At 42.5% G+C, this 15528-nt stretch overlaps 1 protein-coding gene across 1 annotated transcript in view; it reads left to right on the top strand.

The window, feature by feature from the left end:
* PHACTR3 (phosphatase and actin regulator 3) overlaps positions 1-15528 on the top strand; it is a gene marked incomplete at both ends in the record, with an annotated part of 102311 nt that overhangs the window by 68303 nt on the left and 18480 nt on the right. The window contains 2 exons of the mRNA XM_084271499.1: positions 554-801; positions 5458-5611. Coding sequence (XP_084127625.1) covers positions 554-801; positions 5458-5611 — 402 coding nt within the window. The remainder of the gene's footprint in view (positions 1-553; positions 802-5457; positions 5612-15528) is intronic.

The raw sequence follows: 15528 nt of genomic DNA, 5'->3' as shown, positions 1-15528 counted from the left end.
TCCATTTTTAATACAAATTCTTGTGTGGAGGTACATTGGGCACTTTGTCTGGATTCCATTATAAGCCCTCCTGTGGATTAGAGGAAGGCAGAAATAACCTTTTCCATCATAGAGCTCTGGAGTTAAGTTGGTAACATTTCTCAGTTCCCGAGCAGCTATAGTCACAGGGAATAGATCCATACAATACCAATTCCAGGCCCTGTTAAACCTTTGCCATGATCATGAAGTAGCAGAATGGTACTATTTCATGCCATGTATGTTTTACTTTAGAAGGACATACTGTGTGGGTACAGTACAGTATAGCTTGTGGCTATATAACAAAGAAATACATTAGTCACTACCCTTCTGTACCTTATTTTTATGACACAGACAGGAAAGCAGACATGTCAGCTTCTCTCCACACAGTCTTAAGAATGCCATCCCATGTTGTCCTCTCTGCCCTGGCCTTTGAGAGCTACAGGATATTATGCTTATTCTCGTATAGCAGTAAGTTCCTACTGTGGCAATGAAACAGTCTTTTGTAAATACTGGACTGTGCACCTTCCACCCACAGCTTCCATGGAAGAGAAAGCAAAGGCTCTCCAAAAAAAAGAGTGGATGTCCGTCCATCCAGAACATCCAGCATCGAGCGCAACAAAGAAAAGGAGAACTCCCTGAGCTACAGCAGTGATTCAGAAAATAAGCGGAACTCAGTTAAAGAGTCGGATGAGAACAAAGAAAACATGATCATGAACTCAGAGCTCAAGGAAGACATTGTTTTTTATCAGGATGAGGAAGTTTTGAACGACTCCATTATTTCTGGTAAGGAAAGTCACTTCTTATAGTAGAGATATACTATCATAACCTAGAGGAGTGCTCTAAACAAGGCAGCTTGCAACAAACTACTGAGCAGTATAAATTCCTCTGTTGTCACATCAACTTATTCAAGGAAGCCCGTTGAAAAGCTGAAGTTAATTTTGAGTCACAGTGATTCTATGATTGTAATTGTGTTTGTCCCTGTAGGTACTGCACACCGAGACAGTGTTTAAAGTTATGTTGGTAAATCAACACTGGGTGGCAGTGCTTGTGCCAGCATTCATTCCAATGCCCCCATTTGTATTTCAGAGGAACTGGAGATGTGGTAGTGACAGGGATAGCGCCAGAACAATTTAGTAGTCGCAGCACCGACCTTGACTGAGTTCAAGAAGCGTCTGGACGTGCTCTGACTTGGCTGGCCCTGTGTGGAGCCAGGAGTTGAACTTGGTGATCCTTATGGGTCCCTTCCAACTCAGGATATTCTGTGATTCTATAATTCCCTGAAAAGCTCCAGATTGTTTCTGGTTTAAAAAATCTGGGCTGGTTTGCAAGTCAGGAAGTAAAACTATCCAGCAATCCAGTTGCTTTACAATTAGTGTACTGCCTTAGTACATCACCAGCCTAGCCACTGCAATGCAGATCAGAGCATCAGTGCAACAACCCCCCATGGTTACAGGGAGATCAGCACAGGTCACTGGAAAAAGGAAGCAATTGTACCTTGGCTTTCCATTACCATGCTACTCAACAAATATTTGTTTGAAACCTCTACAAACACAAAACAAGGCAGCAGTCTCGTGCATGAGTTAAAAAATCCTGTAAGCAGCATGTAACCCACAACTGATCAGAGTGCAAGCAAGGGCTTTCCATCAACATGCAGTATTAGGATTTGCCTTTTGCTTGATAGAAAGAAGAGCAAACAGACAGGAAATTAAATATCACTGAATTAAAACAGGGACTTCTGTCAGGAACTTGCAGACCAAGCATGGAGAGGGTGTGAATTTTCAAAGCATTTATTGTTGACCTATTTGAGCAAAATAAAACAGGCCACAGCCAAGATTCTGTCTGAGATCTTGGTCATGGGGCAGACTGGCATTGAACATGCCTTATTGACCAGGAAAAATAACCCTGAAGAAGAAAATACTCAAATAAGGACATTTGCAGGTTCACTTTCCACTGAGATAATGATCAAGAAGGAATTTGCCTCCAGGTGATGAAAATGGACATGTGGGAAACTGGTTTGGGGGTTTATTTCCCTGGTTTTGTTTTATTTATTTGCTTATTCTGAAACATCAGATACATGTTTTTGCAGAAGGTGAAATAACAGAACTGGCCATCAGTGGGCCAATCAAAATAAAAACAGATCAATTACTGCTTCCCAACATGACTCCCTAAAGGGAGTAACATCATCTTCCTCTTTCCACTTTGTCAAGCAAGTATTATTTTTCAGGAATTAACCCAATTGGTCAGGCATAGGAAACGAACGGCTCCTTAGACTAGCAGATCAGCTTAATCCAGATCTCTTGCATTTTTATTTGGTGAAATACCCTAAAGATTAATCAGTGCACAGTGCATATGGACCATGGGAGGGGCTATAGCATAAGCCTTTTAGAAATCCAGACATCTGGATGAAGTGAGCACAGCTTATCCTGAGTGGGTTATATGCTCTCCACTCCTCTAATACAACAGCAGGATTTGGGTTAAAGTTGAGATTTTTCAGATGTGATTTGTGTTTTTAATTTCACAAAGTAGTGGGCGCTGTCTAAGTGTGAGGCAGAGCAGCCTGGGAATAGTCAGGGTACTGAAGAGCAGCTTCATTTTACTGTTTCAAGCTAAAAATTGTATTGTTCCATCTCACTTAGAAATACAAGCCTCTGGGGCATACCCTGAGCTAGCTTAAGCCAGTGTCTCCACATCAGCTTCAAAACCTGACTCCTTGCAAAAAGGTCCAGCCTTTTACCTGAAGACTCTCAGTTTCAGTTGGCCCTCAGTGAGATGGACAGCAGAAAATGAGCCCTGACCTCATCTAAGCAAATAATCACTGTGATTCTAGCCCTTGTATTTCCACAATTCAAAGATCAGGTATAGTATGATATGGCAAGTAGTTCTATAACAGCCTGAAGGGAGTAGGGATGGTCCTGCAAGCTCCTACCTCAGCTGTCGCTGAGGACTAGAAGAATAATTGTTTGGAGTGCACATGTAGAGCTCCCTTGTTTCCTTCAAAGCCTGTGTGTCTCTCTAGAACCACAGGTGCTGTACAGTGTATACACATATTGCTTTCAGTGCACCCCAGATGCACTGAACTGCCCATAACTGCCCTGTGCATATGGCCAGCACATGGACGGTACATATATCGTGTTCTGGAGACATTGGGGTTAATGTGCATGTGCAGTCTCTTTCCAGCTACCTCCTGACATGACCAACTTCCTCTTACTGCCTGTTTAAAATTCCCAGGTGAAAATAAGGACATGTCTAAACATGCTTTGGATTGTTTCCAGAAGGAATTCTGTTGGTTCCTGCACAGTGTGGCACTACAAACACCTACCCTGTACCCACACCCAGTGTAGGGGATGAAAAACCTTGACACAGTCCCAGGCTTGTGGCTTGAGCCAAATGTTTCTGATGGAGTCATATATTCAGTTAGCAGAAGGCTCTGTATGGCATCAGCCAAATCATTTAACTTCTTTATCCATCTGTTAAACATATACCTACTACTTGACAAGAGGGCCATGTGGTTTAATTTAATTAATGTTTGCAACAGACTCTAAAAGTGTTAGGAGGAAGGTGCTAAACAAGGGCACAGCTTTCAGACTTTAAGTGGGGTTTTGAGCTGATTATGGTTTCTAAAATGTTTAATTTTAGACCACTGCAACTATCTAGAGTCTTGTCTCTACTCACACAGAGACACCATAAATACTCTCTGCCCCAGTCTTCCCAACATGTATGTGTGGACATGGTATAGACTCCTCACCTCTGCATAAACAAATTTGAGATCAATAGCGATAATACTAATGTAGGTCCACAGATCCCTAGGAAATAAACCTCCAATATTTGGGAATGAGAATCTATTTAGGATTTAGATGCTTGCCAACCTCCAGAGCATCCTTTCAAATATAGACTTTAATCCTATCTCAAATGCCAAACAAAAATACCAATTAAATGTCATTTTCTTTAAAAATGAGGTGACCTTTTCTAGAAAAGGTGAAGCATTACATTAAAACACACCCCTCCCCAAACTTTAAAGTAAAAAGGAACCAACCCAAAATAACCTCCTATTACACACCATGCTCCCAAGATGAAGCAAGTACAAAGGCTGTAGTTCCTGCATACCCTGACAAGACTCAAACCCATCGACTGGTGCTACTCTGCAATGTTAATTTTCATTCTCTGCTGAAGCCCTGGCCTGGTCACCAGATATCCTTTACAGCACAGCAGCTCACTGGTTTTAGTAGCACTGCCCTCCTCTTTTCCCCCCATCACAAGCAAGCTACCCCTCATCAAATACAGAGATCACCTCAGACTTTCAATTTGAAACAAAAGATGGCTTTCCACTTTACAGCCATTTTATTGCATACCTTTCCAAACACATGGCAAAATGGCTTTATAAGCTCAGGAGTCCAATTTGAAGCCTGTTGAAGTCGAAACAGTCACACCAGAGATCCAGAAACACCATAGCTCAAGCAGAGTTGCCTCTAGGAAGACTGAACAGATGTTTCTAATGTCATCAGAGGGGCAGCATCAAGGATTCAACATCCAGCAATCTGCAGAGCAGCGGACTCCTACTCAAAACAACTGCTGCATGTTCTCCTATGAACAGCTCTTTTGTAATGGCAATGCTTTAGGGTGTCAGGTTTGATGGAAAACATGTGCTATTATGCTTTTACAATAAGAACAACAGGTCATGCAATCACAGTAAGTATTTGTGTCTCTTATTGCCCGAACGTGCAGTTAAGTTGCCAGTATTCTGCAAATCATCATAAAACCTGGCCTTTTATTTCATTCCTTGGAATATTTGCCCCTGCTCTCTTCAGCCTAACATCAATGGTATGGTACTGATTATTAAGTGAAATTCTGTTATGGCACACTGTCACACTGGGCAGGATGTAGACATACATGTCTTACATTTACTGTTAAGAGTTACAGTGTGTGTGTGTGTGTGCATCCATATACACATGCCAAACAATAATTTGGATTGTTTCAGTTACCATTATCTATTCCTGGTTACACCTGGTGACCCAGAGAGGAAGGTGCATATCTCCTGGTCAGCCCTGTCACTGAGACATCCAGTCCTTCCGCAAAGGAACCACTAAATGGTTCAGGAAATAGGGATTGCTCAGGGCTAAGGGATGCTTAGAGGACTGAGGAAAGATGCACAGTCTTAGACTTCTGAATTAGTGATGGGAATCATACCTCATCTGCAAATCATTTTCACCTGAGAGCACTGCTTACTTATAAAGGGTAACAAAGATAACAGGAATCTAACCCCTCTGCATTTGTAAGCAGCCCCAGACAACTGTAATGCTACTTACATTAGCGTTGTTCAACTGCTCGTTGCACACCAACATACAGATCGCTGTCACTCTGTAGGTTTCCCACTCTTCATATGTTCATGTTTCATCTCCAGAAGCTGTCTTTCAATAACTGTCTTTTCAATGTGTGTCCCAGGTACTTTGCCAAGGAAATGCAAGAAAGAACTGCTGGCAGTAAAACTACGAAACAGACCGAGTAAGCAGGAACTGGAAGACAGGAATATTTTCCCAAGCAGGACAGATGAGGAAAGACAAGAAATCCGGCAGCAAATTGAAATGAAACTCTCAAAGTAAGTCTACCTAAGAACAGGGAGGAACCTCCTTTTACAATGAAGTGTCCTCTGAGTACTGTAACACGAGGCACTGTCACCCACTCCCAAGCCTATTTCCTTCAGTGAAAACCTGCCTGCAGCTCCACTGATGGAATCAAGATTCTGAGGTCCTCCAGAAAGGCTAGTGTTTTATCATAAATATTAAGCTGATTTCGCTTTGTCAGCACTAGCTGAGTTTGAGGATAAAAGCAATTGTTATTGTTATAGCTGCATACTTACTTGAATGGGACGGGGGGTGAGGGGGTAAAGCTGTTATAAGCACTGGTGGCTGTATTTCTGCTATAAGGAAGGAGCAGCTTCAGCAGCATTGCTCTCACATGGGTGAGGTGTTTGTGTAAGTCCAGCTACGGGGACTGCAAGGATGGTCTGGTTTTGATCAGTAACCAGGGCAACAGGGTAGAGCTATGAGAGAAATAGTATTACTGTGGCATGTAGCCTAAGGAAAAGATTTAAGGTAACTGTGAGGCTCAGATTGCACCATTTGGTTTTTGCATGTGGGTTTTGTTTGGGTTTTTTGTAACAGCTACATTTGGATATCTGCAAACATGAATATTTTAGATGAGACAAAGTGGATTGTTAAATAATCTGTGCTGTGCCTGCCCACACTGGGACAGTGAACACTGCTCACCGCCAAAACGCCTGGAATCAAATTCAGAAACATGAACAGAAGTTCATTTTCAAGGCTTATTAAATATTAAATATCTCAAGCTTCTTCTGAAAGAAACATTTATTGGTATTTAGGCTAGCTCATTCATGTGTGTGCATTTGATTAAACTTTACCTCAGGGGACAGGGAAAGAGAAGCGTGCATATGGATCAGAGCACAAGTCCTAGTGGACCAGAGTTTATGGAGGAAAACATCACGGCCATCACCACACTTGCCCTCACCACACTTGCCCTCAGCTAAGAAACAAGCCACTGAATGAACACAGATGAGATTTTGGGTGCACGTCATGATGCCCCTGCACTGTTGGAGATGAAATAATCACCTTTGTCCAGTCTCAGTGATTACTGTTTACACTCTGCAGCATGGTAGCACTTTATACCCAAAGGAGAACAGCGCATTCTGCCAGTGACCTCATGAGACAGAGCAGGTGACAGTCCCTGTCACTAAAAATATATACATCCCATACAAATAGACATCCCACACACTACAATTTACATTAAGTTCCAAGAGTTACAGGCAGAGCAAGTCACAGATGTGCCACATTAATACCCATTGTTTTAGGAAGGAAAGTGTTATGGACCTTGACCATGGCCTTGATCATCTTGACCCTACAAGCATTTCAAGCGAATATTTCAAGCTGCACTCCCATATAATCAATACCAGTATTTTGGCCAGTCATTTTCTCATGGGTGCTTAATTTTATGTCTCTACAATACAGCAAAAAAAATGGTTTCCACCCCACTGTACACCTAAAATCAAGTTGGATCATCACAGAGTATTAACTAAGTGAGATTATCTGATATCCAGGCACACCTCATATCACATCTTTTTGCAGTAGAGCCTAACTTCTCTTGGTGTGAAAGGTCTAATGGAATTGCAGCTTCAGGTGGTATAACTACAGGCTTTATCCTTTCTTTTCATTTACCAATTAGCTTGCTTGATAATGAGCCTAAGGAATTATTTTAAAGGTGACATTCCTAGAGAGTCAAGTGTCAGTACAAGAACTTAAAAAAGAAACTGCTCTACTGATGAAGAGGAGGGCTGATCATCACTGGAAGCTGGGAAATGTAATTTCTATCAGTAAATGTGGTGAAGGAAGCCTCCATATAGTCTGCTATGGTCTTATGGAACAATCTGTGGTGTAGGCCATTAGTTTTATTGATAATGTCTAGGGGATGGCTAAAAGCCATCTTTGTTCCAAGTCCTGGAAGACAGCTTTCATTTAGCTCCTTATTCCTGGAACGTGGAAGATTAAGCACATCTTGGGGAACAGACGGTGCAGAGATTGCTGGAATAGCCAGGAATGCTTCCAATCTGTTTTGCCAATCTCCCACACAACTTCCAGCACATATGTGCCCTGGCAGAGCTCAGCTCAGCACTTAACTCATCCACCAGAATAGAACATGACCGTGCAAACAAGCTCAGGTGGTAGAAGCATGCAGGAAAATATTTACTCCAGGAAATGTAAGTATGTGTCCAAAAAAAATAAAATCACCAAAGTAAAGCCAGGTACTGATAAAGGCTGAAGAGTCAAAGCCCTTAGAGACATCCTTCTGGAGTTTCTGCATAGGACTGACTAGGTCTTACTCCACAAAACCCATACCACCCCAGAGCCCTCACTCAGAGCACAACCCAGCAGTAGTGTGGAAAGGTAACCATGCCACAGAGCCAAAATCTTCCATGATATTTTGAGGTCTTTAAATCTATTCATTTTATCGGTACTTGTGCAGTACAGTCTTTGTGACAACTTGGAAGGAACCTACTGATAAGTATCCAGGTGTGAAGCACTGACAGGGAAATGGGATCCGGTGAAATGCCTGTTCTCTGTAGGGCTTTGCCACTACCTATGCAGATAAGAGCACATTGCTGCTGCTGCACTAGGAACACTCTGGTGTTTGCTGGTTCAGCTATGAACCCACACGAGCCATCAGACTACAGACCTGTACTTCAGCATGGAAGAATAACACAGCCAGATTACCTAGCAATCATCCAACGTCTGTCTCCATAAGAATGGCAAGTACACAGGCAGTTGTTTTTAAGATCAGTATTGTTCAGCACATTTGTAGGGATTTGAAAGTCTATCACTGTCTAGCAAATTGCCTCAGTCCCACAGCTAAAACAGCCTAGCTCTGTACTCTGGAGCGAAAGCTCTGCTGACATGTATAATGTGCAAAATATACCAAATAACAGTGTGCATGCAGCTTGGAAAATGGGGACACAAAAGAATAACATTTTTCTTAAAACCACTGTATTTTTTAAATGGTTCTGGTTGTAATGCACTTTCAAGAGTAGAGAACCTGCTGAGAAAACCATTGCTCTGCTATCATGCTAATGAGTGTTTATGCAGTCAGAGCTAAAATCCCTATTTTCTTTGCCTTTTCCAATCATTCCATCTCAAAAGAGATTGAGGAGTTCTGTTATATCTTTTGGAATGTATTCTACTTTTACAGCAGTGCAAATCCACTGACTTCAGATTTATTATTGACTGACAGCAGCGTGAGTACAGATTCAAGCATTCATTTATGTGCATTGCTGCTTTTGAAAAGTGTATTTCCTGTATTTCGTTCTCCAGCCAATTTAGTCTACCACTTGTTGCCGTGGAAACATGCTCTTCTCCTTCCTCCTCCTCCATCCAAAATGGCAATATTCCATTTTCTCCAGATTTCCCTTTCCAGTTGTGTTTTCTCTTACTAATTCATGCATCCCCAGTGCCCCAGGCCATGGTGTGCACTTGCAATATTCTACTGTGCATTAGGCAACGGAGCTCCCAACAGGTCTTGGTTTGCATTATTATGAGTTCGGAGTGCAGATAATAAGCTCTCAATGGAATTCAGTGAATTGAGAGCTCTTTGTGTCAAGAGGCAGAAAAGACATTTGCAAGTACGATTATTTGCAATAACTGCGTTCTGCCTTACAGTCTCACTTTGTTCTAGAAGGGGTTTAAGCTAAAACCTGGGGGAGTAAAATAGTTGCTAGACTGAAGTGACGCAGGAAAAGGTTGTTTAATTAAATTTGATATCTGACTGTTTAGAAAGTTAATGTTTGAACTGCCTGGGTGGCTGGTACTTCTCAAGTACGCCTTGTATAACCACAGTTAAAGACACTCCATTATTACTCAAAGCTTCGATGAAAACATGACTTCCCGGAAAAAGATTATACTCATAATTTTCACTTCATGTTCTGCTTCACCTCCTTGGATATTTGCATAAGTAGACTCAATGCATTAAGCAGCACTTAAAAGATTAAGAAGACAGGAATCCAGATACAGAAATTTGGGCATCAAAGGAGTCAGAAAGAGTAATGGCTTTGTGGACAAAGAGTGGAACCAAAACTCAAGCACCTAAAACTGATCTTTACCATGATGAAATGTTGGCATGGTAAGCAGATCATACCAGGGCACGTTTCTTGGCAATGTAAAGTGAAAAATCAGGTCTCTTTATTCAGTACTTTACCATATCTGGAAATCAGTAGTGCTAGTGCTGCCCTGAGGTTCACTGCAAAACATTTTTGAGTTGACTTGCCCAGAACCTGCAGACATAGCTAAATGTGCACCCAGATTAGAGCCAGCCTCACGTAACAGACCGTGAAGTTCACAGTGCTGCTGAAGACAGAACAATGCCAAGCAAACAGCACTTCAGATTTGCAGCCTAAAAGCTAAAGCGTGACAGTTCAACACAGAGCTACCACAAAGGAAAATTTTACCTGCTGACAAAACAAAAGCTGTTCCCTGTTTACCAAGAACTCCACGACCAGTACCACTTCCTCACAGATAAGTCTCTGTGCAGCTTCACTTACTGAAGAAGCACTGACCCTCCAGAGATTTTCAGTAGGAAACTGGGCTGAATTCACAGTACTTTGGGGAATATTTGATTTGGACCAAAAAAGCGTGTTTGTATGTGTAAAAACTACTAGTAGCATTAATACAGCAATAATGTAGATACTATTCTGAGCTCAGTCTAGAGAGTATCCTAAACTTACCTGGACATTATGAAGATTTTTTGATGAAGCTCTGCTTGTGCTCAAACTCCCACTCAATGAACTAGAAATCAGGGAACTGCCCTGGTTTCAGAAGGCTGGGAAGATGTGACACAGATTTATTCCAGACAGAAAGGCAGGGGTAGGCACAAAAAACAGCTGTCACCACTAATTAGCTGTGTACAATTTAAAGCATTTCCCTCTTATTTGGCAGGAATCATCCAGGTAACCTTGTCACTGATGCTAAAAATAATTCCAGTGAGCACAGCGTGGGCCCTGAAAGCTTCAGCTCTTTCCATGAGATGGGAGCTATATATAGAACTGCAGTTTAATTCTGTGGGCGTGTGTGTAAGCTGAGGGAGTCTCCCATTCTCCTTGCTCTGCACCAGACAGAGATGCTGGCAGCAGGGACAGGCAGGGAAGGGAAGGGGGAGGGAGGGGGAGTTGCTGTTGGAGATTTGCATGTGGCTGCAGTATTTCATTAACAGCTTGCACAGTGCCAGAGTGCTTTTTAAACCTGGTGCTGTGTGAGGATTTGGTGTTCCCCCCTCCCCACCCATGTTTTGTCCCTTTTCCGTTACAGGATCAGCATTTCAGGCTACAGAAAATTATTTGGGAGTAGGGGTGTGGGGGGTGTGGGGAGGAGTAGGGGTGGGGGGGGTGTGGGGAGGAGTGGGGGTGGGGGGGGTGTGGGGAGGAGTGGGGGAGGATTGGAAGAGTAGGAGAGGTGCAAGTGATAGCTGAGATGTCTGGATCCCACAGGCATTAATATTGCCTATGCCCCTCCTTGCTGTCAAGCAGTGACACCATTGGAAACCCTGTAACGTACCCAGTGATGGACAGCACTGGCCTTACCAGCAAGGGGGCTGAGATTTAGTGTCTGCAGCCAGATTTACTCTGAAGCAGCCTTCAAGGGTAAAAAAAATCAGGAGAAGGAAAAAGCTACATCTTTGTTAATATCTCCAAGCAATGAATTAGTTGAGCCTCCTGTTTAACAGGGCTTTTCAGGTACAAGGGAGTATATTAGAAGAGGTTTAAGTACATCTACACATGCCATACCTTCCCTACCCTGTCCCTTTCTCTTTAAGGGCTGAAGAGCTCTTGAGAAAGGTAGTTTTTGTTCCCTTGCAGGTATTACACTTGCAAAAATAGAATCAATTTCTCTAAGATGAATCCCTGGTTAGCAAGCAACAAGCCTAACTGCCCTGGGTGTGTGATCATAACTGATCCTCTGGACAGAAGCTCTTTAACCAGAGGTGCTTGCTTGCTTCAAGTAATGAAGCACAGCACATGCATGCACAATTAATTATGGAGCACACTATCAGCTCTGGGCAAGAGCCATGATCTGCTGCTGAACCAGAAAGAACAATTTGTTGTCTCAGACCAGCCCACAGCATGTTTGGCAGGAATTTCAGAACACATTAATTCATTTATAAAGGGTTGCAACAGAAAAGACTTAGTCCTATGTGCTAGTTTTTTATTTGAACAACATACAAACCTGCACTGAGCCACATGTGTTGCTAAGGATTCAGCATTTTCCTGTTAAAAATGATGGGTATTTACTGTTGCAAACACGGGGAAGTGTCATATCAGAGGGCGGCTACTTCTCCCAGGGGATGAGAAAAAATCCCATGCATCTGAGGCAGGGCTGATGAGAGACTATCTTCTGGGAAGACACTAACTCCTTGCACTGCTCTGTTCTACTTCCCTAGCTCCAGTGCCAGGAATTCATAATCAAACATGTTTTCCATGGCACAGCAAAGGCAAGGGCAGCAGGTCAGTGCACAGCACGGAAGAGATGAGCAGAGCAGCAGGTGTGAACACAGGAGAGGAATATTCAGGACCTTTTCTGGGACACAGCGTCAATTCCTTGAATAGATCTTCTAGTGTAAGTGGCACATGGGGCACTAGAAATAAAAAAAGTCAGGGTTCAGGAAGCTGTGATTTATCACAAAGGAGTATATTTATATAAATAAACTGCAGGAAAACTGCTAGAGGAAGTATAATTAAATAAAGAAAAAACATTTTAGGGAATAAAATAGTTCACTTGTTTTGCTGTGCCAAACTGCCTCCAAATAGCAGCACATGTTCAGGCTCTGATCCTCACTCAGAAATTAGGCATCTGCAGATGCCTAAAGACCCAGGCCCTAGCCTGTAAAGTGACAAGCAGTCATAACCCAAAATGGAAATCTGCAGGAAGCCGATAATGCTCTGTAATGCCTCACCTTACCCTGGATTATGATTCAGGTCCTTAAGCTAGTTTGGATCTTCAACACAAGTAATTACAGAAATAAATTACCTTAATTTAATTTGCAGAGTTTAATCGATAGGGACCAAAATAAGCTGCTATAGTTGTCACAGCTAGTTGTGCTGTTTTCTGACAAAAACCTGACCAGAACAAGGTGCTGTAGCAGTTGTGAGCTGCTGATAACACAAGGGTTGAGCAGGGACTCAAGTATTCACAGCAGTAACCCTCACCGTTTGTGGGGATGGCTGCTGTGTTACTGAGATTATTTAGGATTAAGTTTTTGGTTTAGATCTGTTAATGAAATTCAGGAAAAATGTTTTATGCACTCAAAGACAAGCACTTACTGCACTGCAGTTGAAACAGAAGCAAGATAACATGGACAATGTTTATCTGAAAGACAATGAACTGGTATAGGCAAAATCCCAGTCAGAAGGGAGTCAGTTTTAACAAACCCAGTTGCAGAGTTGCCACTTGAAACATGTAAGAACAAAAGAGAGGGGGTAGTTTTGGTGTTGTGTTGGTTCTCCTCCCAGTTGTCCTTCGAAACTTAACCAAATTGATATGCAGATTGATAGGAATGAGTTTCCCCTTAACTGTTGCTGTGAATTTCCTACAGAATACCTAAGTAGGTAGAATTTACTTCTCCCACAAAATCTGCAGAGTGGATTTTAGTTTGGGGAAGGGAAGTGACAAAGCCTTCTTACTGTGCTCACACCATACCTGGAGGCACACACCTGGAGGGTGAATTGCTAGTACCACAGCAGTATGTTATCAGTGACTTAGGGGACAGCGCTGTCGGATGAGATGCAGTTTCTGGCCCTCCAATTACTACAGGTTGCTGCTCCTCCTGTGCCTCTGAACACTTCTGTAGTCTGATTCATTCAAGACCTTAATTCCTCCCAGGAATTGGAGCCTTGGGCTTGCTGCTTTCATACAGAAAATCTGGGTCAGTCTAGTGCAGTTTCTACCTTTTCAAAATAACCTTAGAGAGGGCAAGAGGGGTAAAAAAATGAAGGGAATAAATACTGAGAAAATAGGGAAGGAGGAAAACCAGGTCACAACAGAAGGTCACTGTTTTTAATCAGACACTACTTAATAAATATTGTACAGTTGTATCAATTATTAAAATGTACTTCTAGCTAAATCTTGTTGATTCCATTGGCTGTGCCCACCTGGCAAGCTGCAGCTGTATGAGGAGGTCTTACGGGAGTTTTCCTCTTTATTTGTATAGCTTGGGAGTTGGGTCAGAGCCCCACAGGTTCCTTTAAGTATCTGTTTTTCAGGATAATTAACTCACGTAAGTGACCAGCACACTTCCTTGACCGCTCCAGACTTTTTCTTTAGCTATCTCATGTAACACCAAAAGACATAAAGGACTCCCAGATGTATCAATCCATGCTCCAATATTTACCCAGTGAAATCAAAACCAGACACCACCTTTGGAGGCTGAGTACCTCCTTCTGTTCCAAGTCCACTTGTGCAGAGGACTGTATCAAGGCAACTAGGAAACACACCTGCTTCAAGAACCAACATGTTGGTAAACTCTGAGTCTTAAACTGCATTAGAAACAGGTTACTTCAATCTACAATCTGTAAAAAGATGCGACTGTTATTTTGCTTTTTTAAAACTATACCAAAAACTACTTGGTCAAAAGGCAAACACCAGGACAAAATCACAAGTGCCTCACTGTCAGAAAAAGCCCTCAAAAATCAAAACTTCGTGGTTCACAGATGAATGGCTATTGTCATTTGACATGATCATATTCATTAAACAAATTAAATTCTGAATTAATTAATACTTCATTAGTTTTTTCAGAAATCATGTTTAAAAAGAATAGTAATCTAGAATCTCACAACAGTCTCTCCAGATAGCAGCTGGTCTATTGCAAAGAGATCAGGCTAATTCGAGGGTGTCTGTAAAAGCCATGTTCTGGCCAGGCTCCACTGCAGCTTTGTTATTGCAATTATCACAGGGAGTGGCTACAGTTCTTCCTAACTGGGAAAAATCCTCCTTCTCAAGAAAAGGTTAAACAAACCAGTACTAATGGGGTAAGGAAAGTTATATTTACCTTATCATGGAATTAGGTTTAAAGAAGTCTTTCTGCAGCCTGCTACAATGTAAAGGATAAAGATAACCGAGAACGATAGGCATGTAGAAATACCTCGCTTAGATCTACAAGGAGAATCAGAGCAGGAAGCTCTGGGTTAGCAGGGCCCTTCTGGTGGACTAGAGGCTCAGTGCAGCATTACCTGTGACTTGCTGTGCATCAGTTGCAATGAAAAAACCTTGCTATGAAAGCATAGAAAACTAGTGTATGACAGCACGAGGGCAAGCTGTCGGTCTAGCTCTGTGCTGGAAAACGCTGGGCTAACAATAGCGTGCATGAGAGAAACAGAAAATAGTACAACAGATGGTGATATGCTATCTGAAGGCAGGGATATCCCATCCTTTTGGAGATGCTGCGTGGGTGAGTGACAGGAGAGAACTAGAAAGTACTTGCGTTGCCAGGGGGAGTGTTCCCAGAGAGATTCCGGGCTAGCAGGTGTGCAGCCATCCATATGGTCCCAGCAGAGACTGTCTATCCCAGGAAGCATTTGCAGACTTTAGGAGCCACTATCATTAAGGTTTTTTCTTTGGGGATTACACAAAGCCAAGAGAGCACTGCATTTCCCTTGATTCACTCCAGTGGTTAAGAAAATGATCCCTTGGTGTAAAGCCTGACATTACAACCAGTGTGCAAAGTGCAACAGCACACCTTCTCCTATTGGGGTTTGAAGCTGCTGGGGGTCACACAGCATGAAACCACCAGCTCCGGGTAAATCTTTGCTTTATGCAACACCCTGCAGTGGCAAATATGCCTGCAGATGTTTGTGTGTCACTGCACAGACTTCACAGAGTGACAGAGTGTCCTTTATGTACAAATTCAGGTTACAGGGAACAGAGAAGTATATTCTCCAGAGCTCACATTGCATGGGGAAACTCTCAG

Source organism: Gallinula chloropus (genome assembly GCF_964237585.1).
Source record: "Gallinula chloropus genome assembly, chromosome: 16".
In the NCBI taxonomy this organism is placed as follows: Eukaryota; Metazoa; Chordata; class Aves; order Gruiformes; family Rallidae; genus Gallinula; species Gallinula chloropus.
Note: the sequence above shows the minus strand (reverse complement) of the source record. Positions and strands in the feature narration are given on the sequence as shown.